The following is a 24,741-nucleotide window of genomic DNA, read 5'->3' as shown; positions in this document are numbered from 1 at the left end:
CAGGCAGTAGGTGATGGAGGGTGAACGGGAGACCGGGGATGAAGAAAGAGACGCGGTTGCGACAGAAACGTATGAAGCGTGCTGCCCTTATTTAGGTACTTGCCTTCCCTACCGTACCAAAAAAGTGTAAGAGATAATTAAATGGAAGGAGCATGAGACAGACACCTTGTCGCATTGCTTTCTGTTTACACCCACCAACCCTGTCTAACACGTTTAGCCCGTCCTGCCTACCTGCCCGGCCCCTGGTACTACTACACTAGTTACGACTGTAGCTTCCGTAGTTACCTAACCTTAGGTATATGATATGAGGTACTAGATAGGGTTTGAAGTTTGCTGTTCTTTCAACCGATCTTACTACTACTAGGTACTTACCTAGTCAACGTTATATAAAAGTACTTAAGCAAACATCCAAACGATATAATACAATACACCTTGTATACTTCTACATATATCATGCTTATTTAGTAAATTAACTGTAATAAATTCAATTAGATCACAAACTTTGCTACTTCGACCTTTACATATTAACAATGTTTTTGAGAACAAGCTGAGAAAGCTACGTCGTATTATCGCATTGTCGCATTGTCGTTGACGATTAATGCCCCGGAAATTTATTTAGTGGGGCGAGGGCGAAGGAGTTCTACCAAGTAAAACCCCCGCCGTAGCCTTTAACCCCGACTTGCTGATTACTTACATTAGGTTAGAGGTACCTACCTAGTAGGTATGTAGGTACCGCAGTAAGTCTTAGTTGAGATAAGGTGCCAAACACTTATATACAATGCCAAGATAATTGGGATGGTACCTGGGCAATACCTACTTCCATAGGAGTGAGTTGGTTTAGGGTAATAATGGTAACTAAAGCAGATAATGTAATAAGTTGAAAAAAGCAATAATTATTTATCTAACTGTTCTAAAAGGATGAAGGTTACCTTAGGTAGTTTTTTTTTTTCTTTTATTTTCTTTCCAGTTGCAAACGGATTCTAATAAAAGACAGTTCCACGCACAATGTACTCCGGGACTTAGTGCTGTATCTAGCATGCGCGTACCTAGGTATGCACATATGTGGGTAACATGAAAATACGCCTATGCATTCCTGGAAAGGTACCTAAATATGTTTCAGTCTTACGGGATTCCGCTTGTTTCAAAGGAAATAGAGGGGTGCTGTCCTCGCAGTTTATGTAAAAACTGTAGATCTTATAAACGTAGGTGCCAGGTAGTTAACGAGTGGAACAAAAAGATTATAGTAACATCGTCCACGATAACTATCTGGAAAGGTTAATACAAATATCAATTAACAACTTCCCAATGACGTCTTTACTATTTGTTTTATTATAGATATTTTTTATATTACCGTTTCGCCTAACTGCTTGACTTAGTAATGAATATCATAAGGCATTAACGCCGTTCAAAGATTATTTATGTATTTTACTAACTAGTAATAATCCCTAACCTCTTTGCAAGTCTTAATGTTAATAAGCCCTTTAGGCTAGCCAGTCTTCTAATTAATAAATTTACAGTGTCTCTCAAGTATAATACAAAAGTGTATACATCGAATAATAGATATCATATGTAAGTACCAGATAAGAGATCACCAGTTGAGCCACAGCTGGCAGAATGCGGTGCTTTGCCACAAGGGCTAATCCTGGTTGGATCCGTAGCAGAGGCTAGGTAAAGCCTAAGGCGACTACTAGTACTCACTTACGTACCTAGGTACTCAAAAGCGCGCTACCATTGGCCCTGAAATGTCCGCGCGGCGCATTTGGAAAGCTGAGACTCGACTTAGTATTGTACATCTATCTACCTAACATACCGTACACCTACTAACAACTGATGACACCTAACGCACAGGACGAAGTGATTACTGGCTGACGTCTCTACTTAAAACGCAAGCCATTCATTTTTTTTCTTTTTACGATAAATCTCTTCAACGCACCATCATCTCGAGCTTCGTCGCCTGTCTACCTATTTATAATCCCTACCTTTTGTCCAGTTAGTCTGAGACTTGCTTCAACTGGGCACCTTAGTGCCCGCCTTCATCGACTTCCTCAAGACTACTCCTACTCCTCGCGCAGAGGCAGATAGCTTGTCATGACATCCGTGTGACGCCTCAAACAACGCAACCATGAGGGCTAGGGGAGCTTCAGGGGCTGCAGCCTCGATATGGTCCGCAGTTTTTCTTGTAGCGACATTTTTATGGTCTGCCTCAACTGCTCACGCCGAGAACGGTCCGACCATCGTCGCAACTCCATTCGAATATCTTCCCGACAACTTACATTATTTCAAGAACTCCAATGTCGTTATGTTTCAAGAGATTTCCGGGCGCACTGTTTGGCGATCGGTTGACGGCGGCGCGACTTGGGCTAAGGCTGAAGGAATCGAACATGATAAGGCCGTCGCCCTAGTCATGCACGAACACGATCCAAACCGTGCCTATGTCTTAACGCGTGGTAATGCTCACTGGAAGACAGACGACAGAGGCAAAACATGGAAGACCTTCCTAACCGGTGCGTACCTGAGTATTTCTGAAGATGCCGTAGCACATCGGTGGATGAGCTTTCATGCGGACGATCCGGACAAGATCCTATTTACCGGCATGGAATGCCAAGGCTTTTGCGAAGATCTCGTAATGTATACTACCGACGGCTTTGAAAGCAAAGCTAAGTTCCTTCGCGGACGTACTCAGGGTTGTTGGTGGGCCAAAACGTCGCCCCTCTTTACAACCGGCAAGGAGGATTTGGACAAGCAGAGAATACTGTGCATTGTCAGAAGTGGCATGTTTTCTCCCCCGAGTGAAAATCGCCTCCTGATCTCCGACAACTATTTCAGTCCTAGGGGAGCTGATGGAGCAGTCGACGAGAAAGAGCCAAAAATAAACGGCGGCAGCTCCATTCAGGGAGTCGTGAGCATAGCTGAGGTTAAGAAGTATCTTCTAGTGGCTACCACCTCGCGTAATACAGCTGAGATGGCTCTGTACGTGAGTGTTGATACTGAAAACTGGCACCGTGCTGTTTTCCCTCACGATCACCCTCTTCTCGAATCCTCGTACACCGTATTAGAAAGTACGAATTATAGCCTCCAAGTCGATATCCGATCGAATAGGCGGTTGTCCAGTCCCATGGGGACCTTGCTGACTAGCAATTCCAACGGAACGTATTTCACTAGGAACGCTGAGCATACGAATCGCAATTTAGATAATTATGTCGACTTCGAGAAGGTCTCTGGGATCCAAGGCATATTTTTGGTCAACCAGGTAGACAATTGGGAAGATGTGGAAAAGGGTAAAGAGAAGAAAAAGATCAAGACCAAGATCACATTCGACGATGGGAGGACCTTAGAGTCCGTCAAGACAGGTGACGATGAAATTCACTTACACTCCGTTACGGAGATAAATGGGGAAATGCACAATGTTGGTCCTGTTTTTTCAAGCCCGGCACCAGGGCTCGTAATGGGCAATGGCAACCATGGGAGCCACCTTGAAAATTATTGGGACTCGCATCTCTACATCTCAGACGACGCTGGGAGGACGTGGATCGAAGGTCCTAAGGGGCCACATCTATACGAATTTGGGGACCAGGGCTCCATTCTCCTCGCCGTCAGGGATAGTAAGGAGGCTGACGTGGACGAGATCAAATATTCCCTGGATCATGGTAAGAACTGGGAGACGACTAAGTTGCCGGACGGATTAAAGATTGCTCCTTGGACATTGACTACCACCGAAGACTCAACTAGCTTGAAGTTCGTACTCACTGCTCGAAAAGGGTCGAGGACATCTCCTGACGGTTTCTACATCATCTCGATTGACTTTGAAGGATTACATGAGAATACCTGCAAAGAAAACGACATGGAAGACTGGTTTGCACGCGTAGACGACGATGGCAAGCCAAGCTGTGTGATGGGTCATACGCAGAAATATCACAGAAGGAAGAAGGATGCGAATTGTTTTATCAAGCAAGAGTTTAAGGACCCAATCCCAGAATCCTCTCCGTGCGAGTGTACCGATGCTGATTTTGAATGCGATTTTAACTTCATAAGGGACGGCGACGAATGTAAACCCGCTGGTCCTATCACACCCCCCGAGGGCGCTTGCAAGTCCGATAATCCAGACGACACGTTCATGGGGTCTTCAGGCTGGCGTCTCATTCCCGGAAATGTGTGCAAGCGCCCTGGAGGTGAACAGAAAGATAAGCAGAAGGAGTGGAAGTGCTCGGAAGCTAAAGGCTCGCCGAATGTCCCGGGAAGCGATAAGATCGAACATATCCCGTGGCATTTTGAGGGCGATTTTGACCGATTTGAGAAGCACTATCTTGAGCAGGGCGAGTCGAACAATGGAAATTATGAGACTGTAATCGCTAGACCATATAAGTCTATGGGCTTTATGTCACGGGATATTTTCGTTACGCATGATCATGGCAAGAATTGGACAAAAGCCAAGCTTCCTGGTAGCGATATCTATGCTATAGCTACCCATCCTTACAATAAGGATATGGCTTTCTTCCTCACAGAGAAGAACAGAGTCTATTACACCGCCGATAGGGGACGAAATTTCGATTATTTCGAACCAAAGGATCCGCCGGACTCTAAATCAAGGATGCTACCTATTGCCTTCCATCCGGACCGAGAGGATTGGCTAATATGGCACGGACAGAAATGCCATGGCGGTAACTGCTACCTTGAAGCTTCTCTTTCCAAGGACCGCGGTGATAATTGGGTGACGATAAAGCGGTATGTGAAAAAATGCGCATTCACCGGCTCATCCTCGAACAAATTCCGGAATACGACGCAAATTATTTGTATCGCAAACGCACGAGAAGACAACGAAAAAAGCAACCCGCTCCAGCTCTTATATAGTGACGACTTCCCAAGATATGAGATGACCGTCGCTTTGGATAATGTCATTGATTTCGCTACTATGGCCGAGTTCATCGTCGTCGCTGCGGAAAACCAGACGGAGACGGGCAACACGCTCAAGGCGCTGGGCAGTCTAAATGGACGGGATTACGCACCTGCGCATTTCCCGTACAACTTTGAGGTTCCGCATACGAGCGCCTATACTGTTCTAGACAGTTCGACCCACGCAGTTAACTTATTCGTTGTAACCGACAAGGAAAAAAATCGAGAGTTCGGATCGATTCTCAAGAGCAATTCCAACGGGACGTCCTACGTCCTTAGTGTGGCAGGCGTTAACTGCGACGAGGAGTTTTTGGTAGATTTTGAGAAGATGCTTGGGCTAGAAGGTGTTGTGCTTGTGAATACGGTTCAAAACAGGGACAGCGACTCGGAGCCAAAGAGGCTTCAGACACGCATCAGCCACAACGACGGCGCCCAGTGGGGATTTCTTCCGCCTCCCAAGAAAGACTTGGATGGCAACGATTTCAGTTGCCACAGCCAAAGCGGCGACGAGTCGTGCGCCCTCCATATTCATGGCTACACTGAGCGAGCGGATCAAGGAAAGTCGTATTCATCAGAGTCAGCTATTGGTATCATGTTTGGCGTCGGTAACGTTGGCCCTGTCCTTGGGGATTCTAAAGATGCGGACACATTCATGACAACCGACGCCGGCCTTAGCTGGAAAATGGTGAAGAAGGGAAGCTGGACGTGGTCTTTTGGCGATCAAGGGTCCATCGTGGTTCTTGCACAAGACAATACCCGAACTAAGACGGTGTCATACTCACTCGATCGAGGTGAGACTTGGAACGATTATACGTTCTCGGATGAAGACATGGTCATCACCGATATTACTACTCTGCGATCTGGTTCGTCTAGGAACTTCCTTCTTTGGGGCCAGCAAGGGAGCAAGCTCATGGCCGTAAACCTGGACTTTTCAGGTTTGGCGAGTGAACCATGTAAGGATGATAAGGACCGAGAAAAGTCGGATTACGAACTATGGTCGCCGGAACATCCTATGCAGGAGAATCATTGTTTATTCGGCCACAAGAACTCGTACCTACGCAAAAAGAATGACAGGAAATGCTACAACAACATTGACCTTCAGCCACTGTACAAGACCGAAAACTGCGAATGTACTCGATCAGACTTTGAGTGGTAAGTGCAGAGGCAGAAGCCAAACATACGGGGACGAGTGTTACAGTTGCTAACTATCATGCTGCAGTGATTATAACTTCGAACTAGATAGCCACGGTCATTGCAGGCTCGTCGATGGTCTCAAGCCCCTTGACCCCGAGCAGGTATGTAAAGAAAACCCGGACGAGTTCGAGTATTACGAACCCAGCGGCTTCCGCCGAATCCCCTTGACAACCTGCCGGGGTGGCTTCGAGGCGGACAAGGTGCTCAAGGCGCACCCTTGCCCAGGCCACGAGGAAGAATTTGAAAAAGCCCGCGGCATCTCCGGCGTCGGCATCTTCTTCGCTGTGGTGATCCCAATTGGCGTCGCGTCAGCGGTTGGCTGGTGGGTTTACCGTAACTGGCAAAGCAAATTCGGGCAGATTCGGCTCGGGGAGCAAAGCAGCCTCAACGGCGATTCACCATGGGTCAAGTACCCGGTGGTAGCCGTATCTGCTGTTGTAGCAGTAGCCGGTGCGCTGCCCCTTTTAGTAGGCAGCCTATGGCGTACGGTGAAAGAAAAGGTCCGTAGCAGAGGGGATAGCGGCGGGCGCTACAGCTGGCTACAGGGAGGCAACCAGAGGAGGTATACGACGAGAGACAGTTTTGCCCGAGGCCGAGGCGATTACGCGATCGTCGATGAAGACGAAGGCGAACTTCTCGGCGATGACAGTGATGACGATGCGTGAATGTCGTCGGTTTGGGGATAAGATGGAAGGAAACGGAATGTACTTGTAAGTAGGGGGCGCACCGGCAAGGTTTAGGAAAGTCACGATCTAGATGAGAAGTATGGCAGTACGAATGGTGGTGGTGGTGATGGTTGTGGTTGTGGTGGTACTAGCTGGAGAAGCCAAGACATTAAAGTGTATCATTGGCTTCATCATCTACAACTACGCTCGGTATCGGTAGCAAACATGATGGAAAAGATAACCTTAGATTTGATTTCCCCTTTTATTTTTTTTCTCTCTTCTTTTTCCTGTTCTACTTAGCATTGTTGCTCGGGGTTCAGGAGTAATGGGACGGCTTGCATTGTGAGCTTGTCTTGTGTATCATTTCCTTCTGACGGTGCCGTCCTATCCGTAAGTTTGCCAGGGAAAAAAGGTATCTAATCTAATCAAAGGCATTGGGTTGGATTTAAGTAGATTAAATCTAGGCTTTCCATGTAGAACAGAGTATACCTAGACGAATCGAGTTTTCCAGATTTCGTCTGAGTCTGATACAGCAAAAAGAAGATACCTAAAATGTATGTGAGATACCAGGTACCTAGATAAGTACCTAACCTAGGTATGCACAACCCCTGAATATAATTCTCTACGATGGCATCATATTGTACTTACGTCCTTCCCCATACAGTGCAATTTATACTATGCATAACTACCTAAGTACCTCTATGTGCAATACGTATAAACACCTAAAACCCTGTTACCCCCTTCTCCCAGGGATGGTAGCGTAGCGGGACGCTCGGGAACCAGGATACGAGGCTTAAGGAACGGTGGTCCCTTGGGAACACTTGGGACGCGATGCCCTGTTTTCCATTTTCCTTCCTTCGTGTTCTATTTTTCTTTTCTCGTTCGTTCTGCCGTTTTCACGTTTCCACGCACGTCCTAATTTTTTAATACAGTAGTAGTATTACTGTAGTACGAAGAGATGGGGTACGCCGCACGCGTACCTGCAGGACGCGACGGATATCTGGTACCTGTGATGTAGGAGGTACGTACCCACTACGTAGTCTATCTCTATTAGGTACCGCCGTGTCGGTGCACGTATCTCATTACCTACCTACCTAAGGTACATGTAGGTATTGGCCTAAGCCTAAGTAAATAGGCTAACCTGGAATAAATAGAAAACCACGCTATCACCGCCCTAAGCTGTTCCGGCGCCTATCTCGACTAATACCTTGCGTCACAACGACCGTCTATATTATCCTACATACCTAGTATACCCGCCCGACAGCTACGCTAACGTTTCAACCAGGTAATAGACGAAAACTATCTCATTCGTCTAGTGTAGATAGATAGATAAATAGGTAGATAAGCTACCTAGCTATGTATGTGATCCGATCGTCAGCTCTCTTCTCTCCACTGACCTATGGGATCCATCTATACCCTGTCTCAGCTCATCTAGCTGACATAGCGCATTCATTATCACTTTCTCGAATTATTGCTTCTTGCCATCACTGATCAGGCCATGGAAGCCGTAGCCGAATGAGCAGAAAAAAAAAAAGGTTTGAAGTGTTCAACGGTTCCAAGAACCTCGGTCCGGGCATAGTATATTGGAACTATAAAGCTAACTAGGTGGTTAATGCTCCGGAAAGCCTCTTCTAAGTAATCTGACAGGATGTAGTAGTGTAATAAATGAACTACCACAAGGGAGGGGGGCTTTTTGGAATTGCGACACTATTGCTTTCTACTCCCGCTCTTCCTTAAGACATGTCTCGTACTAGGCCTATAAACAACAAACGGCCCTACAACAATCAATAACACATTTTAATACCTTGCCCCCCAAAGAAAACCCCCTCCGTAACTCCAGGCAATGATTGATCATATTTCCATATACATGAACGCCGAATTGGATATGCTTATCGCAATCCCATGTCATTTGTTTCCCCTCCGCAACTCTTAGGCGTGAGATTCGTTTCGCAAAATGAATAATCAAAAGTATGGTACCGGCATGAGACAAAAAGAGTCTAATGGATGGGATAGTAATAAATGTCGTGGTGAGAGAAAAGCTACGTCGGAAAGTCGCGTAACCGTAAGGTAATCCGGTCGCTCCAGTTGCTCATTCCCGCTGCAGCCGACCTGTCAAGTTTAACCTCTTCGTACTTTGTTCCAGAAGCGCTTCACAACATTGTTCTCCGTAGGAGCAGGAAGACCGAGTTCGTGGTCGATATCCGCGAAAATCTTGTCTATGCTCGCTTTAGCACCGTGACTAGTATGCGGAGCAGAAATATGGGCATCGTCCCGCAATGCAAGTACTTGCGACGGTTTGCTAGAGTACGGCCGTGGCGCTGGTTGCCATCCGTACATCTGATCTTCGCAGGCCCGTAGATCGGGTCGCGTAAGCGTCATACGTAACGTCATCTCGCGGGAAGCTGCAGGTACCTGCGCATAAGCTTCTGATGATTTAGATGGATAATCATTGGTGCGCGGTTGTTGAAGCGACTTGTCCCGTTTATCTAGCGTGTCGGGAGTCTTAGGCGATTCGGGATCCGGTAGTGATACGTCGTCACTATAAATTGACGACTTATCATCTTCTAGAAATGTTTTGAATTTCTCAGAGTCCGGAGAAAGGATCCCGTCAGACTGGCCCTTCGTGCTTGGTAAGTCTCTATATGGAATAGCCGAAGAATCGCTCGAGGGAAACCCGAATTCGATTGCTTCATCAAACTTCTGTGGTGAAGCTAGGTAGACTCGCAGCTTCAAGCGCGCTTCAGGATCCTGATAATGGGTAGCGCTGGGGTCGATTGAAGAAATTGACTCATGAGGAGCATGCTTCGGAGTAATAAGCGACAGCGCTCTGGATTTCCGGCGTCCGGGTTGCGGGTGGCCAACTAAGGTAGCAGCAGAAGTTGAGTTGGCGGAGGGGGGTGGCTGCTGCGCATCTTTGGTTCCCGGTCGACTCGACGAGACAGATGTGCGACCAAATGGGACCTTGGAAAAAGACATATGTCGACGGAACGAAGGGGGCATTACGTCTTTAGTAGGTATGGGTGCCGATTCCTTTAAATTCGCGTGGTAGTCGTCGAGAGCAAGGCGTAGATTAAGATCCTCTTCTTCATCCAGCCATCGGAAGCTATCGTAGAGCGAATCACGCTTTCCAGCGGAAGCATTGTCGCTTAGTAGAGACTCCATGCTAGGTCGCTCTGACGAAGACAACGTTGGTGGATATACTGGAGGTGGAGAAGGGCGCCTGTTTGCAAGACGGCCAGCTCTGAAGAACGCTTCGTCAGCAGCATCCAAGATGACGCTCTGCCTCAATTGTCTGGCGACAAGGACTTGCTCCTCCCTGGTCAGGTGTTTCTCCCTGATCTTGGCGGGAAGCTTAGCCAGGAACGCACTGTCGGTAAAAATTATGTTGTCCTGATAAGCTGGAGAGGTAATCGGTCGCTCTACTGGCCTTCGGGGGACGATAATGCCGAGCGATGCTCCACGACGCTGATGTCGACGAAACTCCTTGTCGGGTGGGTTGGAGGGGTCCAAGATACCAATTGTCTGAGCAAGACGTAAACGCTCCAAGGTGGAGAAATACTGTAGAGAGGAGGGGGGGGAGGAGTTAGTAAAAGCGTTCAAGACTTGGAAGTTGACTACCTAGGTGGTAGGTAGTCGCCCAGTAGAAGACCAAAAACAATTATGTGAAATATACGAAATAATGTAAGAATTGTAGGAATATGTAATGCAATGTGTAATGCAATATGTAATGGGAAGGGGTGAAAGTGTGCCGTGCTGCAGGAACGGGCATAGTTGACCTAGAAGGAAGCATCCATGCATGCAAGAAGCGTTATGAAGAACGCAGGCTTGCACTCGCAATGGCCCAAAACGTCCAGAAGGTTGCAGTGGCAATATGCAGTAATATGCAAGGTAGTTGCGCCTGCAGCTCGATGTTGTTTGGGCTAACAGCCTATAAGCGAACGGCTACCCAACTCTCATTGGCAGTTGTTTTCCAGCGTTCCTTCTCACCCCCCTTTCCAACCTTAGTACAAATATCCCAATTGGCAGGAAACACTTGCCACGCAAAGTTGCGTCGGGTTGGGTCGGGGCGCGTCTCTGCACTCTAACGACAAGAAGGAGGAAGGTATGTGGTCTAGAATAGGATCGCGTTTTACACGTGTAAACATCCCGTGGTCGCTTTCTTCTTTTTCCCTTCCCTTTCGTACCTTTTTTTTTTTTTCCTTTTTCTTTTTTTCTTGAGGCTTCCCCTCAGTTGGACCGCTTTTATGAGTAGTTCCTTGATAGTGTGTAACCAACCACACGTACGGAAGTAGAATAAGATAAAGTAAAAATAATAAAATGAAATTATTAAATTGAATAATTAAATTATAACTCACTTTTCGCCTGATAGCTATGGGAAGAGCTTCAAATTCCTCAATTTCCTTTCGTGTGAGATGTGGATGCGGCGGTAGCGCCGTGTCGCAACTGGGCTGATCCCTCTCATTTTTAGTCATTTTCCTAGCCGTACTATTGCTATTGACCGTCGTGCCTAACCATTGTCGGAGCGAACTAAGCGAGTGGTGATTCGGTCCTGAATGGCCTCGGTGTGAATGCGCCTTCGGAGGTTGCGCTAGCTCGTGTTGCTGTCGAGCCTGATCGAGAAGGCTGTTGTGATAATCCACGGTACTACGTAGGTCGACAGCATTGGGGCGGGCTGCTTGAATGTCTGGATAGTTCCCTTCGCCTGCGAGTTTGCTATTCGCGCAGTGCCGCCGCATCGTCAATATAATAAGGCCTAATTAATTAGTTTGGACGCCAGAAAGCATTATCTAAAATTCGAAAAGGGTTTAGGAGAGACTATCAAATTTAGCTCAACGAAGGCATAGCTGGTTCTCGAAATCAGAATCTTTGATGGAAACAACAGAAAAGAGAAAAGGAAGGGGGGTTTAGAGAAAGGAGTCGTCCAAATGTAATGGATAATAATACGACTTGCGTAGAAGGTACCAAATCATAAAATTGAACCCGGTATTTGATCCAGGGCGCAGTGTTCGGAGAACCAGAAGAAAAAGAGAGAGAACAGGCAATACGTCCAAATGGGTGAGTACATAGTAAGTAGGTAGTATCATACGGGATGAAGCTCTTGGAACAAAAGTTAGGTACTGGGATAAGTGCTTGACAGTGCGGTTCCCGAATGCTGGGAATTTCAGGATCCCAGCAGTAACTTTCGACCAGGAAACCTTGACCAGGATAGGTATTGACCGTTTTTTTTTTTTTTCTGCCCGGTCTTTGCTGGGGACTGAGAAACATTATTGACGGGACGGCTTAACGGGGATGAGAACCTAGTTCTTATTGAGTTAGGCCAGGAACATCGGATACTCTAAGAGGAAATAAACTGGAGAAAGCAGAGCAATTCGTGGGGTTCCACCTATCAAAAAACATGGCTGACCTGAGGACGACTTTGCTACCCCTGGGCCTGTGCTTCCGGCCCTGCAGCTGTATTTTACGCCTCTTGTGCCCACGTAAGCCAGCGCTATAAGCTACAGTAAAACCTTAATATAACGAATTGGAAAAATCGGGGGGTTAAATTCGTTATATAGTGAATTCGCTATGGAAAAAAAATACATTAAGAAATATTTTTTTAAAAAAGTAAATATCATATAAATGTTATAAATTAATAGCTTAATAAATTATATTAAGTATAAAAATAAAGTAATAATTAATAATAACTTAAGTAAATATTAAATAATTAAAGTTTAAAAAATTAATAAATTTTATATTTAATTTATATTATTATTTATTTAAAAATTAAAATTTATTAATATTATATTTTAATAACTTTTTAATTAATATTATTATTAGTTAAATATAATATAAATGTTAACCTTAATAATACCTTTTTACCTTTTTAAATAATATATAATTTATTACTTTTAAATTATTTTTTAAATAATTCCTTTAAAGTTTAATTTTTTAAAAAAAATTAATTAAATAAAATATAATATTAACGAATTAAATTTATTACCTTTTAACTATATTTTAAAATTAATAAATAAAATAACTTTAATTAAAATTAAATTAAAATTTATTAAATTTATTAAAATCTTAAAGATAAAATCGTAATTTTATAAAATAAATTAATTAAATTTTAATAAAATAATAATAATAATAATAATAATAATAATAATAATAATAATAATAATAAACTTAATTTATAATTAATATAATAAAATATTATAATTTTATTATTAATTAATAAAGAATTTAAACCTTTTTTATTATTAAAATATAATAGTATTATTAATATAAAAAAAAATTAAAAAAAATTTAATATATTTTTAATAAATATGAAAATTTTAAAGATATATTTAATATTCGAAAATCTGTTTAAAAAAACGTATAAAAAGTTATTTAGAATCTTAAATAAATTAAAAAAAACTTTTAAATATACCACTAAATTTAAATGTTTAATAATAATAATTTAACTTTTAAAAATATATAATTTAATTATTTTTATAAAAGATTAATAATATAAATAAAAAATTAAATTTTAAAAAAAAGTTTAAGTACATTAATAATTATATTTAATAAATTATTATTTATAATAAAAAATTAAAAAAAGACTTTTTATTTAAACATATAAAAAGCTTAAAAAAAAACTTTAACGTTATTAAAATAAAAAAACTAAAAGAAATATATTTAAAGTAAAGTATTATAATTATAATAAAATAAAATATATAATTAAAATTTATAAAATGTTTAAAAATAATTAAAAGTTTTTAAAAGTAAATTAAAAGCTAAAATATCTTAAATTATTAAAAAATACAATTATTTAATAAAAGAAAAATTATTAAACAAAATTATTAAAAACTTTTTATATAAAAAATATTTAAATTTATAAATATAATTATATTATAAAAAAGAATTAAAAAATAATTTATTAAGTTTCAAATTTATTAAAAAAATAAAATATAATTTTAAATGATAAATAAAGAAAATTATAAACTTTTATTTTTTAATACTTATAAAATGGTGGTTGTGTGACATCGACGCGTAAGCACCTTATCGGGGATAAAGTGCCTTGTCGCCGATACTGGAGGGAGGAACAGTGTACCCACTATTACTGTATAAAAGGACATTACACTGCTAGCTAGCTTCAGATAGATTCTTCCCTCCTTAAACATCATCAATACACCAGTCTCACCCCCATTGTTATTTGATTTACTTGTTTATTGCTTTATATTATACGTACGTACTTACTAACATAAAAGCTTTTTTTAAAAAAATAATAACGTTTTTATATAAATATAAATTATTAAATAAGAAAAATAAAAAAAATAAAATTTTAATATATTTTTAATAAACGAATAAATAATTTAAATTCTTTTTATATTAAGTTAAATTTAATTATAAAAATTAAAAATATAATATTTTTTAATTATTAAAAGAATATAAAAATAAGAAATTATAAATATTAAAATTAAATTAATAAAATTAATTATAAATAAGTTTTTTTAAAAAAAAAGGGAAAAAACGTTTAATAATATAAAAAGATTTATAAAATATTAACATGGATATTTTAAAAATAATATATATTTTATAAAAAACTTTACGAAAAAAGTTATTAAATATTAAAAAATGAATTAGCATTTTTAAAATTAGAAAATTTAATTAATAATTAAAAATACATATATATAACTCATAATAAAACCTAAAATATAAAAAACATAAAAAAATACTTTAATTTTTTTATTTTAACGATTATTATTATTGTGATAAACTTATATTTAAGTCTATTAAAATATAATAGTAATGGGTTTTAATTTTTAGGTAAATAGTAATAATATAGGTTAAATATTAATAAATGTTAAAATATTTATTAAAAAAGCTTAAAGTTTTTCCTTTTATATAAATTAAATATAAAATTTAAATTAATAATTAAAAAAAACTTAAATAAATGATTAAATATATAATGGTTTAAATAAACTTATTATTCTTTTACTATATATATTTATTTATTATTTAAAATTTATTAAATCTATATAATTTATTTAATATTTAACTATATTATTATTAATTATTACTTTATTTCTATACTTAATATAAACTTATTAACTATTAATTCGTAACAATTACATATACATTAAAGTTAAATATTATATAAGCTTTTAACTTAAATTAATTAAAGGATATTTATTTATTTATAAAAATAAATTAAAAAATTAAAATTAAAATTAAAATTACTTTATTAAAAGATATATAAATTATTATTATTATTATTAACATTACATTATTAATTAATAATAAATTTAAAAGAATTATAAATTTATTATTTTAAAAAAATATATTAAAGCATATAAAACTATTATTTAAAAAAGTTTTAATATAATATAAACAAATAATAACCATTTATACGTTATAATAAAATAAAATAATAAAAAGTTTAAAACATTTATTAATTTAAAACATTTAATAAACATTATATAATTAAATATTAAAATAAAAAGTAATTATATAAAAAAACAATAATTAATAAAAAATTATAAATTTCTTTATTTAAATTTAACAAAAATCATAGGAAATTTCTTTTAATATTATTAAAATTAAATATAATATAATTAAATATTAAATAAAAGTTTTAAATTATAAACTTTATAATTATAAAATTAAATTAAAAAAATAATTCCCGAAATTTAATAAAGTATATTTATTAAACGTAAATAAATAAAAAGTATTAATTAAAATTATTAAACAAAAACTTAAAATATATATATATAAATTAAATTTACTTATAAAGAATTTAATCTTTTTAATATTTAAAAAATAAAGATAAAATATTAAAATGTGTATAATTATTAGTATTTTAATTTTATTATAAAATAAAATAATTATTCTTTATTTAATATTAATAGTTTAATAGAAGTAATAAAGAATATAAAATAGTTTATAATATTAAATTTTAAAAAAGCTTTTTACTTTATTTATATAATTAAAAAAATAAATAAAAAATAATAATATAAATCCTTTTTAGTTATTATAAATGTTCAATTATATCATTTAAATTAATAAATACGTTAACCATATTTTTAAAAAATAGTTTTTATTTATTTAAATAATATTTTAATTTCTTTTTAATATTTTTAATTAACACGAAAAACACGTGGATAAAATATTTAAAAAATTAATCATTTAAAATATATTATTGTAATATAATAATTTTATAATTTTATGAATTATAATAAATAACTAATAAAAGATTTTTAAAAAAAATTATAAACTTTATAATGAAAATTATATATAAAAAAGAAAAAGGTTTTTAATAAATTAAAAAAACGAACTATGTTTTTAAAAAAAATATATAAGGTAATTATAAATAATTTAATTATGAAATTACTAAAGTTAAAATAATTTAAAAAAGAAAATATATAAGTAAATACGTTAAGTAAATTTACGGACATTAGTATTAAAGATATATTAAAAGAAAAAGCAGTATTTATGTTAAATAAATAAAAATATAATCACTTATTAAAGAAAAGTATATATATTTAAAAAATTATAATATAAATTTATAAACAATTATAATATAAATTTATAAAAAATTATTACGAATATTTTTTATATAAATATTAAAAGATTTTTAAAATTATAATAAAAATTATATAAAATTATAACTTTTTAAAATTATAAAAAATAATTAAAAAAATTATTAATAATTGTAATATATATAATAAAATTAAAGTAATTAAATATAAACATTTTATATTATATTAAAAATTTAACATTATAAAAGATTTAATATATTCTTTTTTAAAAAATATAATTAATAAATATAAGTTATTAAAATATATTATTTTAAATAAAAATAAACTTTTTATATTTAAATTTTATATTATTTTAATAAAAAAATATTAAATAAAAGTTATTTATTATATATTATTTATAATTAAACAAATAAATAAAATAATTAAGTAAAATTATTATTATAAACGGAAATAACATATAATAATTCCATTAATAAAAATATAAAAATATCCTTTTTTTTAAAATAAACATTAATTATATTTTGTAATTATGGAGTTAATTAGTATAAAAGATATTTTGCGTTTAGGGTAAAAGTTATAGTAAAATAAGTTATTATTATTTAGAAGTATTTAATTAATAAGTTCAAATTTTTACAAGGAAAAATAAAAAAATATAATAATAAATATAAGATTAAAGGATTAATTTTTAAAAAAGAAAATAAAGTTTATTTATTATAATAAAATATTAAAATTAAAAAACCAAATAAAAACTTAAATTATAAAAAATCTAATTTTTTTAAACTAAAAAGGTTATTTTAAAAATTAATTATAAATTATTATTATTAGTAAAAATAAAATTATACTTAGTTTTTCATATTTCTTTATTAAAATTAACATTTAAAAACATATTTATATAAATTATTTTAAGTATTAAAATAAATTAAAAATACAAAGTTAAAAAAAATATTAAATATTAAATTATTTAATAATTAAATTAAATACTTAATTAAATAAAAGGATTACTCATTAAAGGAAAATATATAAGAATTAATTAAATACTTTAAAAATGTTTAAGAATTTATTAAAGGTTTTTATTAAAAAAACTTTAATTATTTATAAGTAAAAGAAAATAACCTTAATAGGATTATTTTTATTAAAAATGTTAAAAAATATAACTATATTAAATAAATTAAAAATATTTTAACTTTAATTTTCATTATTTTCTTTTAAAAATAAAATTAATTAAACTATTAAATATATTTAAATATCTTATTTTAATATTTATTGATTTTTTTAAATAATTAAAATAAAACATTATTTAAAGAATTTATTTTTATTACGCTATAATTAAAATAATTATAAGTTAGGAAATTTATAATTAAAAAATAAAAAGTTTTATTAATATAAGAATAATAAGAATAAAATATTTTATAATAATTGAAAGTTTTAATAAAAAAGTACGAATTTTATAAGCGGTTTTTTAATTAAACTTACGCTTAGTTTTTATAATAACTTTTAAAATGCGTTTTAACATTATAATATATAAATTAACATTAAGTAAAAAAAAATAAAAAAAGATAAAAAGATTTAACGGGATTTTTAAAAGTAAAAAACTTAAAAAATAATAATATTATAAATTAATAGTTTAATAAGTTATATTAAGTATAAAAATAAAGTAATAATTAATAACGATTTGAGTAAATATTAAATAATTAAATTTTATAAACTTTATAATTTTAAAAATTTAATAAATTTTAATAAAATTAATAAACTTATTTAAAAATATTATATATTTAAATATTTATTTAAGTTTTTTAATAAATACTTTAATATTTATTTTAACATTTAATTTATATTATTAAATTTTTATTATATTATATATATATAATATTTATATTTACCAACTCTCGCTCAAATATTCATTCCCTTTTCAACGTTGGGAATGGCTAATAGTCAAATGACCGTCGGTTGATGGTTTATCAGACCTTGCAAATCCCCCTATGGAATACCTAAGTTAGGGAATTATGTGCATTGCATTCCACCCCCAACTGCAATTCGTTCAATTTATTAGAAACTGTACATAGGTACAGACATACATTCTTACAACATCTCTCTCCTTGAGTGCCGAGTTCGTCGGCATGATGTTTTAATATTGAAGCGCAATACCACGCTCAGACACGATCAGTACTCGGCTGCTATGCATTGCGAGATATTAAAGGAATGATGTATACCAAGACTATCATCACTCGCGGACGCGGCGCTACGAGCCCACAATATGTACGTGCCTGTTTCATTTGCTACCCGCTCATCGCGATGCTGTCATGGTCATCTACAAAGTCCACTACCTAACACCAGTCTCTATACTGGTATTAGGTAGTAAAACAATTCTACCTATATAGGTTGGTAGGTATGTAATTCATTATTGACCTTGCAGCCACGGGACCATCAATGATCATACCGCTATTAAGAAACTATTATTTCTTGGTTCTAGCTTACCGAGTTAGCTGTTCTCTAAAGCCTTGTCAGCTGTCGGTATATTCCGGTCAGTACCGCACGTTTCTGAATCACACACGGACCCCGAGCTCAAGACCCTGTGATAATACTACCATGTACACACTTCTGTGGCTCCTATGTACCTAGTCACAGCCAATGCCAGACTATCTCGTGGTCCAGATCGATCCGTGGCCATCGTTCAGATACCCTCTTATTATAAATTTGACGTGGTATTCTCTCCCGTCGAACCTATTATGTGAGGCTTGATCTAGCGTAGACGGACTCCTGGAAATATGTGATGAGACGATGCTCTCCGTACTACTTCACGGTAGCCGAGTTACCGAAACTCTCCTTCAGCCTTCGGCTAACTACCTACCTTTTAATGAGCGCACCCGCTCTGGCTCTACGGAATGACTAGGGTCGTCTGGGTTATGTTCTTTCTAGAAATCACCAAGACAGCTGAACCCAGTATATTAAATGCCTACGTACACGCTAGAGGCTCTTAGTCTCAGATCACGGTGGCTATGCGCCGTGGCTTCGATCAGACCAAAAAAAAGCATGGAAGCACGTTGCTCGCAATGCTAGTGGTTTTAAGTTGCATGCAAGGGCACATGGCGACATGCCACCAGATCATAATCCATCCAGTCTGCCAGTCCATGGGGGGGAAACTAGTGTACAGATGGTACGTAATGAGCTTTGACAGGATCGACTCTTGCAATATACATAATAACTAGGTAGGTACCTGACCCATAGACTCCAAAGCTATCGAGCGCATGACTATGCGCCATACTAAACACTATTTGCATGGCAAGAACATAGAATACTGCGAAACCCGGGGTTGAGCTTGGAACCTCGGATAGGACCAACTTACCTAGGTACATGCTAGGTACCTAAAGCATAATATTAGACAACTAAATAAACTAGCGATGCTTCTAAGGAGGAGATTAATATCTTGACTTCCCTCAAGGCAGAGCACCTGTACCGGTGGTATTTCGAACGGCCACCAAAACAAGGAACTTTAAAGTCAACATCTACATTACGCCACTTGAATATTATACAAGGTTGCCATTATAAGAGATATATGGGCTACTTTAACTACACAGGTAGCTGGTCACCACCTTATCAGCAACGAGGCTACCGAGTTTTCATCTACCTAAGAGGACAGCAACGGGAATTTAAGGTAGTTCGGCAAATGTAAATTGGTTCCTAAAGCTGTCCCATACGAGTTTTCGCCCTTTGAGAGGCGATAGTAGTTATTAACCTCCTATTCTGGAGGTTTGACTTTGCGTTCATTGATCATCGAGACCTCATTATCGTCGCATAAACTCGGAGCCTGTATAGGGGTGAATTGGAGCCGAGTTTCTCATTTTTTACACCTCCAGTTATTTCGCATGGCTTGTATGAGTTTCAAGGAATTATAAGAAATAGCCCGCCTATACCGTCATCTAGAAACACTACCTGAGCAGGGGAAGACTCTTGGGCCTGTTCACCAAAAACCATTCGGATAGAGTGGCTACGAGGTCGAGGTAGCTAAACATCACTCAGGTCCAGCCGAAACTATTTCCCATCTACCAATGATACTAAAAGACTCAGATACGCCTTGGATGGGCTTCTTTTGGTAAATTAGTACGTCATCTTAAGTCCTCAGCTGTTGCTTTCTCGGCTTTGGTGATGGAAAACTGCCAGTCTCATCTGAAGTCATTGTCCTAAGGTTCGACCAGAGTAGGATCTGGTTAGACTCACAACCGACAAGAGCCTCTCAAGCTGTTCTTGGTCTAACACATACTCAGAATGAAAAACCTGAACCGTTATTACTCGCACTACATCAGGCGCGGTACCATGTGCTTATACAATTTTCCTTCGCGGTCAAGGATGGCACAATGTCGTACACCCAACGACCCCGTCTCCACGAATAATCTGACCAAGTCTTCCTCCGTTCGGCTGGCGAAGTAAATTTACAGAAAAAGAAATGTAAGCAAAGATAGTCGGCCTTGGAGCGTTGCTACCGGCTGGCGAGGCTGTGAGGATCATCCTTCCGGAAAGAAACGACTATATTAACCAGTTCAATGTAGGATGTAGGCTCTAAGACGAGAGCCCCGACTAGCAGCACGGCTATGTCAATATATTACACATATAGTATCATATCTTCTAACCTCGAGATGTGAAGTTAAGATGAGTTAATGGCTCGTAACTATTAAGGTATGTATGTCTTCAAATCGTCATCATTCTGCCTTAGTATCAAATATCCCAGGTTAATTCGTTACACACTCTTCGTCCTTAACCTCAACATATCCAACAAACAACTTGATCTAACAGCTATCACACCCTCCTCTCCTTTCATTTCTAGTCCCACATAAGGTAGGTATCTACCATTTAGGAGACCGACACCTTAGCCTAAGAGCTGGGTAGCAAACTATCAAGCGGATCGTAGTACTGATAAACCTTCCCCTCCTTCCCGTTCCTCGTCAGCGCCGGCTGCGTGTACGTCGAGATGCCCGTCGTCCGATCATACGACTCGTAGAGCGCGGCGGGCCTCTTCCCGCCGCCCTCGGGGAGATCGACGACGAACTTAGGGATGTTGAACCCGGCGACGATGCCCTGGATCGCGGACTCTATGTCTAGGATCGTCTGTAGCGGCGTGCGTAGGTGCTCGATCTTCTTCACCATGTCGCACTGGTAGACGTAGTACTGTTTTAAGGAAAAATGGAAATTAAGTTAATCACTTCGTCTGTTGGTCGATCGGATTGGAGATGGGATTGGAAGGGAGAAAGGGAAGGGAGGGAAGAGGTACTCACCGGCTGGATGTTCAACCTGGCCAACTTCTTCACCAGCGTGCTTATCGTATCGACGTTATCGTTGATACCCCTCAGCAGTACCGTCTGGTTGCGCACCGTCACACCCGCCTGCGTCAGTTTGAGGCTAGCCAGCTCCGTGATCCAGGAGATCTCGTTGGGGTGGTTGAAGTGCGTGTGCAGCGCCATGTGCTTGCCTGCCTTGCGCGCCTTGTCCGAGATGCGGATTAGCGTTTCCGTCCACTGGTCGTCCTTGTCGATAAATCGATGCGGTGCCACCGCTAGGCCTTTGGACGCGATCCGGAACCGCTCGACGTTCTTCATCCCGATGAGCCGGTCCCCGATCCACTCCAGCAGGTGCGGCATGATGTAGAAGGCGTCGCCACCGGATACCACGATGTCGTGGAGACCCTCTTGGCTCTCGATGTAGTCAAACGCCTCGTTTAGTCTGTCGCGCGTGACCCTGAAATTTTCCTTAGTCACTAGCTCGGTGTCGCCTCCGACACCGTAGGACCTGGTGCAGTATATGCAGTACGTCGGACAGACAGCGGTTGCTTTGACTGTTAGCAGTGATCAGAGTAAGATGTACTTGGTGGAACCATACGAAGCAGTAGCGCTTTGTCGGGATAGCGATGCACAAGAGCAGCAACTGGTTTGTCCTTCTTCTCGTCTAGGGAATCCAGTCTTAACGCATGATGGTCCGGCATCATTATAGATTTCATAGGGATAAACTGTTGGAAGACTGGATCGTTCGCCGGATCCTTCCAATCCATCCTGCTTAGGGGGTATGGCCTATTCCAAGTTAGAGCCACGAAAACAAAAAGGCCATACTGGCTAGCCAATAAACCCCTTTTATGCTTGTGCGTTCTGTACGAATTAGGGGTACTTACATGACGCGAACAGACATGGTAGACTCCCTCATACCACTGATAATATCTACCATGAGTTCGTCTCGGCTCTGCGTACCCCCTATACGATTGTGTCGAGGAACCTCGGCCGGTAGTACGTTGTCGAGGAAATCTAGTACATTGTTGGGTTGCAACACGCCATCGCGCCCTAGCTTGGCTTCAACAACGTTCTGGATCGTTTAGCGATTGCGAGGAAGAAAAGGGGAGAAAACCTACATTGACACCCCATTGCCAAGATAGAAACTTTTCCCTAGGCACATCCTTCCATAACGGAATTTTACGCCAGAACTCGTCTTCGGAATCGATGACGATTGATGGCTGTGGTAGGGGTGGTGGAGGAAGATGATAACCATTGGTCTTTGATGTGAATAAACGCCGAGGATGAACGGCGGGTTTTGGTCGTGCTAAGTAGGATAGATTCTGGGATGTGCACAAAGCCCCTTTACCACAGGAGAGGACCCGACGTCTAAGAATAGATGCAGCCATTCTCTCTGTTTGCGGTGTTATGCTGTAGGCAATTCGACGGCGTGAGAGGTAGATAATCTTGTGAATTGAATCTGTGTCTCTGTAGCTTTATAACATACCAGAATTATTCTAACCAAGATAGCCTCTTCAGATTCTTCAGTGATTTTCTTATATACCCATGAGAATCATAGCTAGAGCCTCAACACCATAGTCCGTCCGGATCACTCGCTGTCGTCAGCCATGTTGATACAATAACCATGTCACCATCCCGTTCCCTCGGGATCGGGTCTGGGATTAACGCCAACTTTACCATCCATGCTGTCCTCGGCGAATGGGTCGCATATTCCAAAACCTGCCAGTTGTCTAGATCGAGATTACCGCCGACGACAATATAAGGGATGCTGTCTGCAGAGCCGTTTACTCCGTATTTCTGACCCGGTCCAGAGGGCTGGGATCGTAGTAGAACCCCTATTTGTCGACCTCAAATATGGCGAGCAAGACCCTCAGGGTATCCGTTAATAATATGATAGTTTATGTTGCCGCTTGGTTGGTACCCAGCTAGCGTAGTATAGCTATGGATGCAACTAGCGGAAGGGGTTTGGGTAAGAAGCTGCTTATGTTTGGTGAACCTGTCAAGCAGGACCCCCCACCCCCCCGACTTCATACGATATACCTATAATGCATAACTTTAGGTTGCAATGTATTCGGCCGGTAGATAACGGATGCAAATAAAATCTATGGAGAGAGAAAGATGATCATGCCGATCGTCAGCATCTCGGATAGTATAGTCCGGCATGGGCGTTTATGTCATCCCATGGATGGAGGAGAATAGCACTGGCGGGGAGATGAACTGCCCGGTATGGTGCCGTTAGTTGCCACCATTCTTGTAAGGGGTCATAGACTACCAAGTTATGCGTTAAATTTCACTCTAGATAGTTAACCCAGGGAGACAGACTTCAGTGCTATTTGTCGAGTATACTGCCAACCTAGCTCGATAGAGTAGCTTTGCCAGCTAGCCTCCCCTTGTTAGTGCTAGATGTACATACTATGTAATTCTTCATCAGGTGGGCTACCTTGGCTTACCCATGGCCGTGGGATTTCCCCATGCCATCTTAAGTAGGTGCTCACTATGGACCACAGCGACTAGCCGTATTGCAGCCTAGACACTCCAACTCCAGCCATGCTTTACTTGGCCAAGGCTATCTAGCAGTGGACCTGAGCATGTGGGCTGCGTCTAATTTCTTGGCTTAGCAAGCGCTACAAACGACCTTTCGACTAACACCTACGTATCATAATCGATTCTATTAGAATTCATGCCATAACTGCCCGATGTTACGGTTGGTTACCTTTATCCACCCCAGTTCTCTGGGAGAATCTCTTCTGAGGACCTACCTGCGACTAATCAGATGAGAGTGAACTGTATTTAGCAATCTCCAATGCTTATGTGCTTATGTGCTTCAAATAACTCTCGCATGCAGTTTAGTTACATCCAAGAGTTAGAGGTATGTATACGATGAACGATTTTGACCTTATCGCTGTAGACCGACGGCAGCCCTCCCCCTTTGTCACTCTAAGGGGGACATGTTGTCACTCCCAGCCTCTGATTGGGTTCCGTCTACGTGGTAACGATACCTACTATCTTTTCTGATGAGTGGAGTTCAGCTGATAGGTTAACGCAGCGCCAAGTTCGAGGGCTGGTACGAAAGACCTTATACGTGGGAGTTTTTTTTTTTTTTTTTTTTTTTTTTTTTTTTTAGGGGGGGGGGGGGGGGGGGGGGGGGCCTGAAAAGACAGCCCAGAAAGATGTTGGATGGCGCCAGGGTTGTAGTAGGTAAAGTGATGAAAAATGACCGAAGAC

General features: G+C 38.2%; 3 protein-coding genes across 3 annotated transcripts; 1 reads left to right on the top strand and 2 right to left on the bottom strand.

Annotated features, from left to right (window-relative positions):
* The first annotated feature begins 1,768 nt into the window (after nucleotides 1-1,768).
* Nucleotides 1,769-6,983, top strand: F4812DRAFT_429229 (Oligoxyloglucan reducing end-specific cellobiohydrolase). The gene is made up of 2 exons (XM_047934250.1): nucleotides 1,769-6,042; nucleotides 6,110-6,983. Exons 1-2 carry the CDS (start codon nucleotides 2,123-2,125, stop codon nucleotides 6,747-6,749), a joined length of 4,560 nt encoding a protein of 1,519 aa, XP_047789671.1. The 5' UTR covers nucleotides 1,769-2,122; the 3' UTR covers nucleotides 6,750-6,983.
* Nucleotides 6,984-8,432: 1,449 nt separating this feature from the next.
* On the bottom strand, nucleotides 8,433-11,569 carry F4812DRAFT_393876 (uncharacterized protein). The gene is made up of 2 exons (XM_047932144.1): nucleotides 11,105-11,569; nucleotides 8,433-10,307 (listed from the first exon to the last, which is right to left on the bottom strand). Exons 1-2 carry the CDS (start codon nucleotides 11,483-11,485, stop codon nucleotides 8,868-8,870), a joined length of 1,821 nt encoding a protein of 606 aa, XP_047789670.1. The 5' UTR covers nucleotides 11,486-11,569; the 3' UTR covers nucleotides 8,433-8,867.
* Nucleotides 11,570-20,930: 9,361 nt separating this feature from the next.
* On the bottom strand, nucleotides 20,931-23,051 carry F4812DRAFT_393739 (kama family protein). The gene is made up of 5 exons (XM_047932142.1): nucleotides 22,635-23,051; nucleotides 22,401-22,588; nucleotides 22,115-22,302; nucleotides 21,514-22,064; nucleotides 20,931-21,406 (listed from the first exon to the last, which is right to left on the bottom strand). The coding sequence occupies exons 1-5, from the start codon at nucleotides 22,902-22,904 to the stop codon at nucleotides 21,113-21,115; spliced, it is 1,491 nt and encodes a 496-aa protein (XP_047789669.1). The 5' UTR covers nucleotides 22,905-23,051; the 3' UTR covers nucleotides 20,931-21,112.
* Between the last annotated feature and the right edge of the window lie 1,690 nt (nucleotides 23,052-24,741).

This window comes from Daldinia caldariorum (genome assembly GCF_022478825.1).
Source record: "Daldinia caldariorum strain CBS 122874 unplaced genomic scaffold F4812scaffold_9, whole genome shotgun sequence".
Classification (NCBI taxonomy): Eukaryota; Fungi; Ascomycota; class Sordariomycetes; order Xylariales; family Hypoxylaceae; genus Daldinia; species Daldinia caldariorum.
The sequence above is the reverse complement of the archived record's forward strand: the minus strand, read 5'-3'. Positions and strand labels throughout refer to the sequence as shown.

Bases quoted from the DNA above. Each gene is read 5' to 3' on its own strand.
- F4812DRAFT_429229 (XM_047934250.1), top strand. From the start codon at position 2,123: ATGAGGGCTAGGGGAGCTTCAGGGGCTGCAGCCTCGATATGGTCCGCA. The intron at 6,043-6,109 runs GTAAGTGCAGAG...ATCATGCTGCAG, and splicing joins ACTCGATCAGACTTTGAGTG to TGATTATAACTTCGAACTAG.
- F4812DRAFT_393876 (XM_047932144.1), bottom strand. From the start codon at position 11,485: ATGCGGCGGCACTGCGCGAATAGCAAACTCGCAGGCGAAGGGAACTAT. The intron at 10,308-11,104 runs GTGAGTTATAAT...TCCTCTCTACAG, and splicing joins CCATAGCTATCAGGCGAAAA to TATTTCTCCACCTTGGAGCG.
- F4812DRAFT_393739 (XM_047932142.1), bottom strand. From the start codon at position 22,904: ATGGCTGCATCTATTCTTAGACGTCGGGTCCTCTCCTGTGGTAAAGGG. The intron at 22,303-22,400 runs GTAAGTACCCCT...AACTTGGAATAG, and splicing joins ACCATGTCTGTTCGCGTCAT to GCCATACCCCCTAAGCAGGA. The intron at 22,065-22,114 runs GTATGGTTCCAC...TAACAGTCAAAG, and splicing joins CGACAAAGCGCTACTGCTTC to CAACCGCTGTCTGTCCGACG.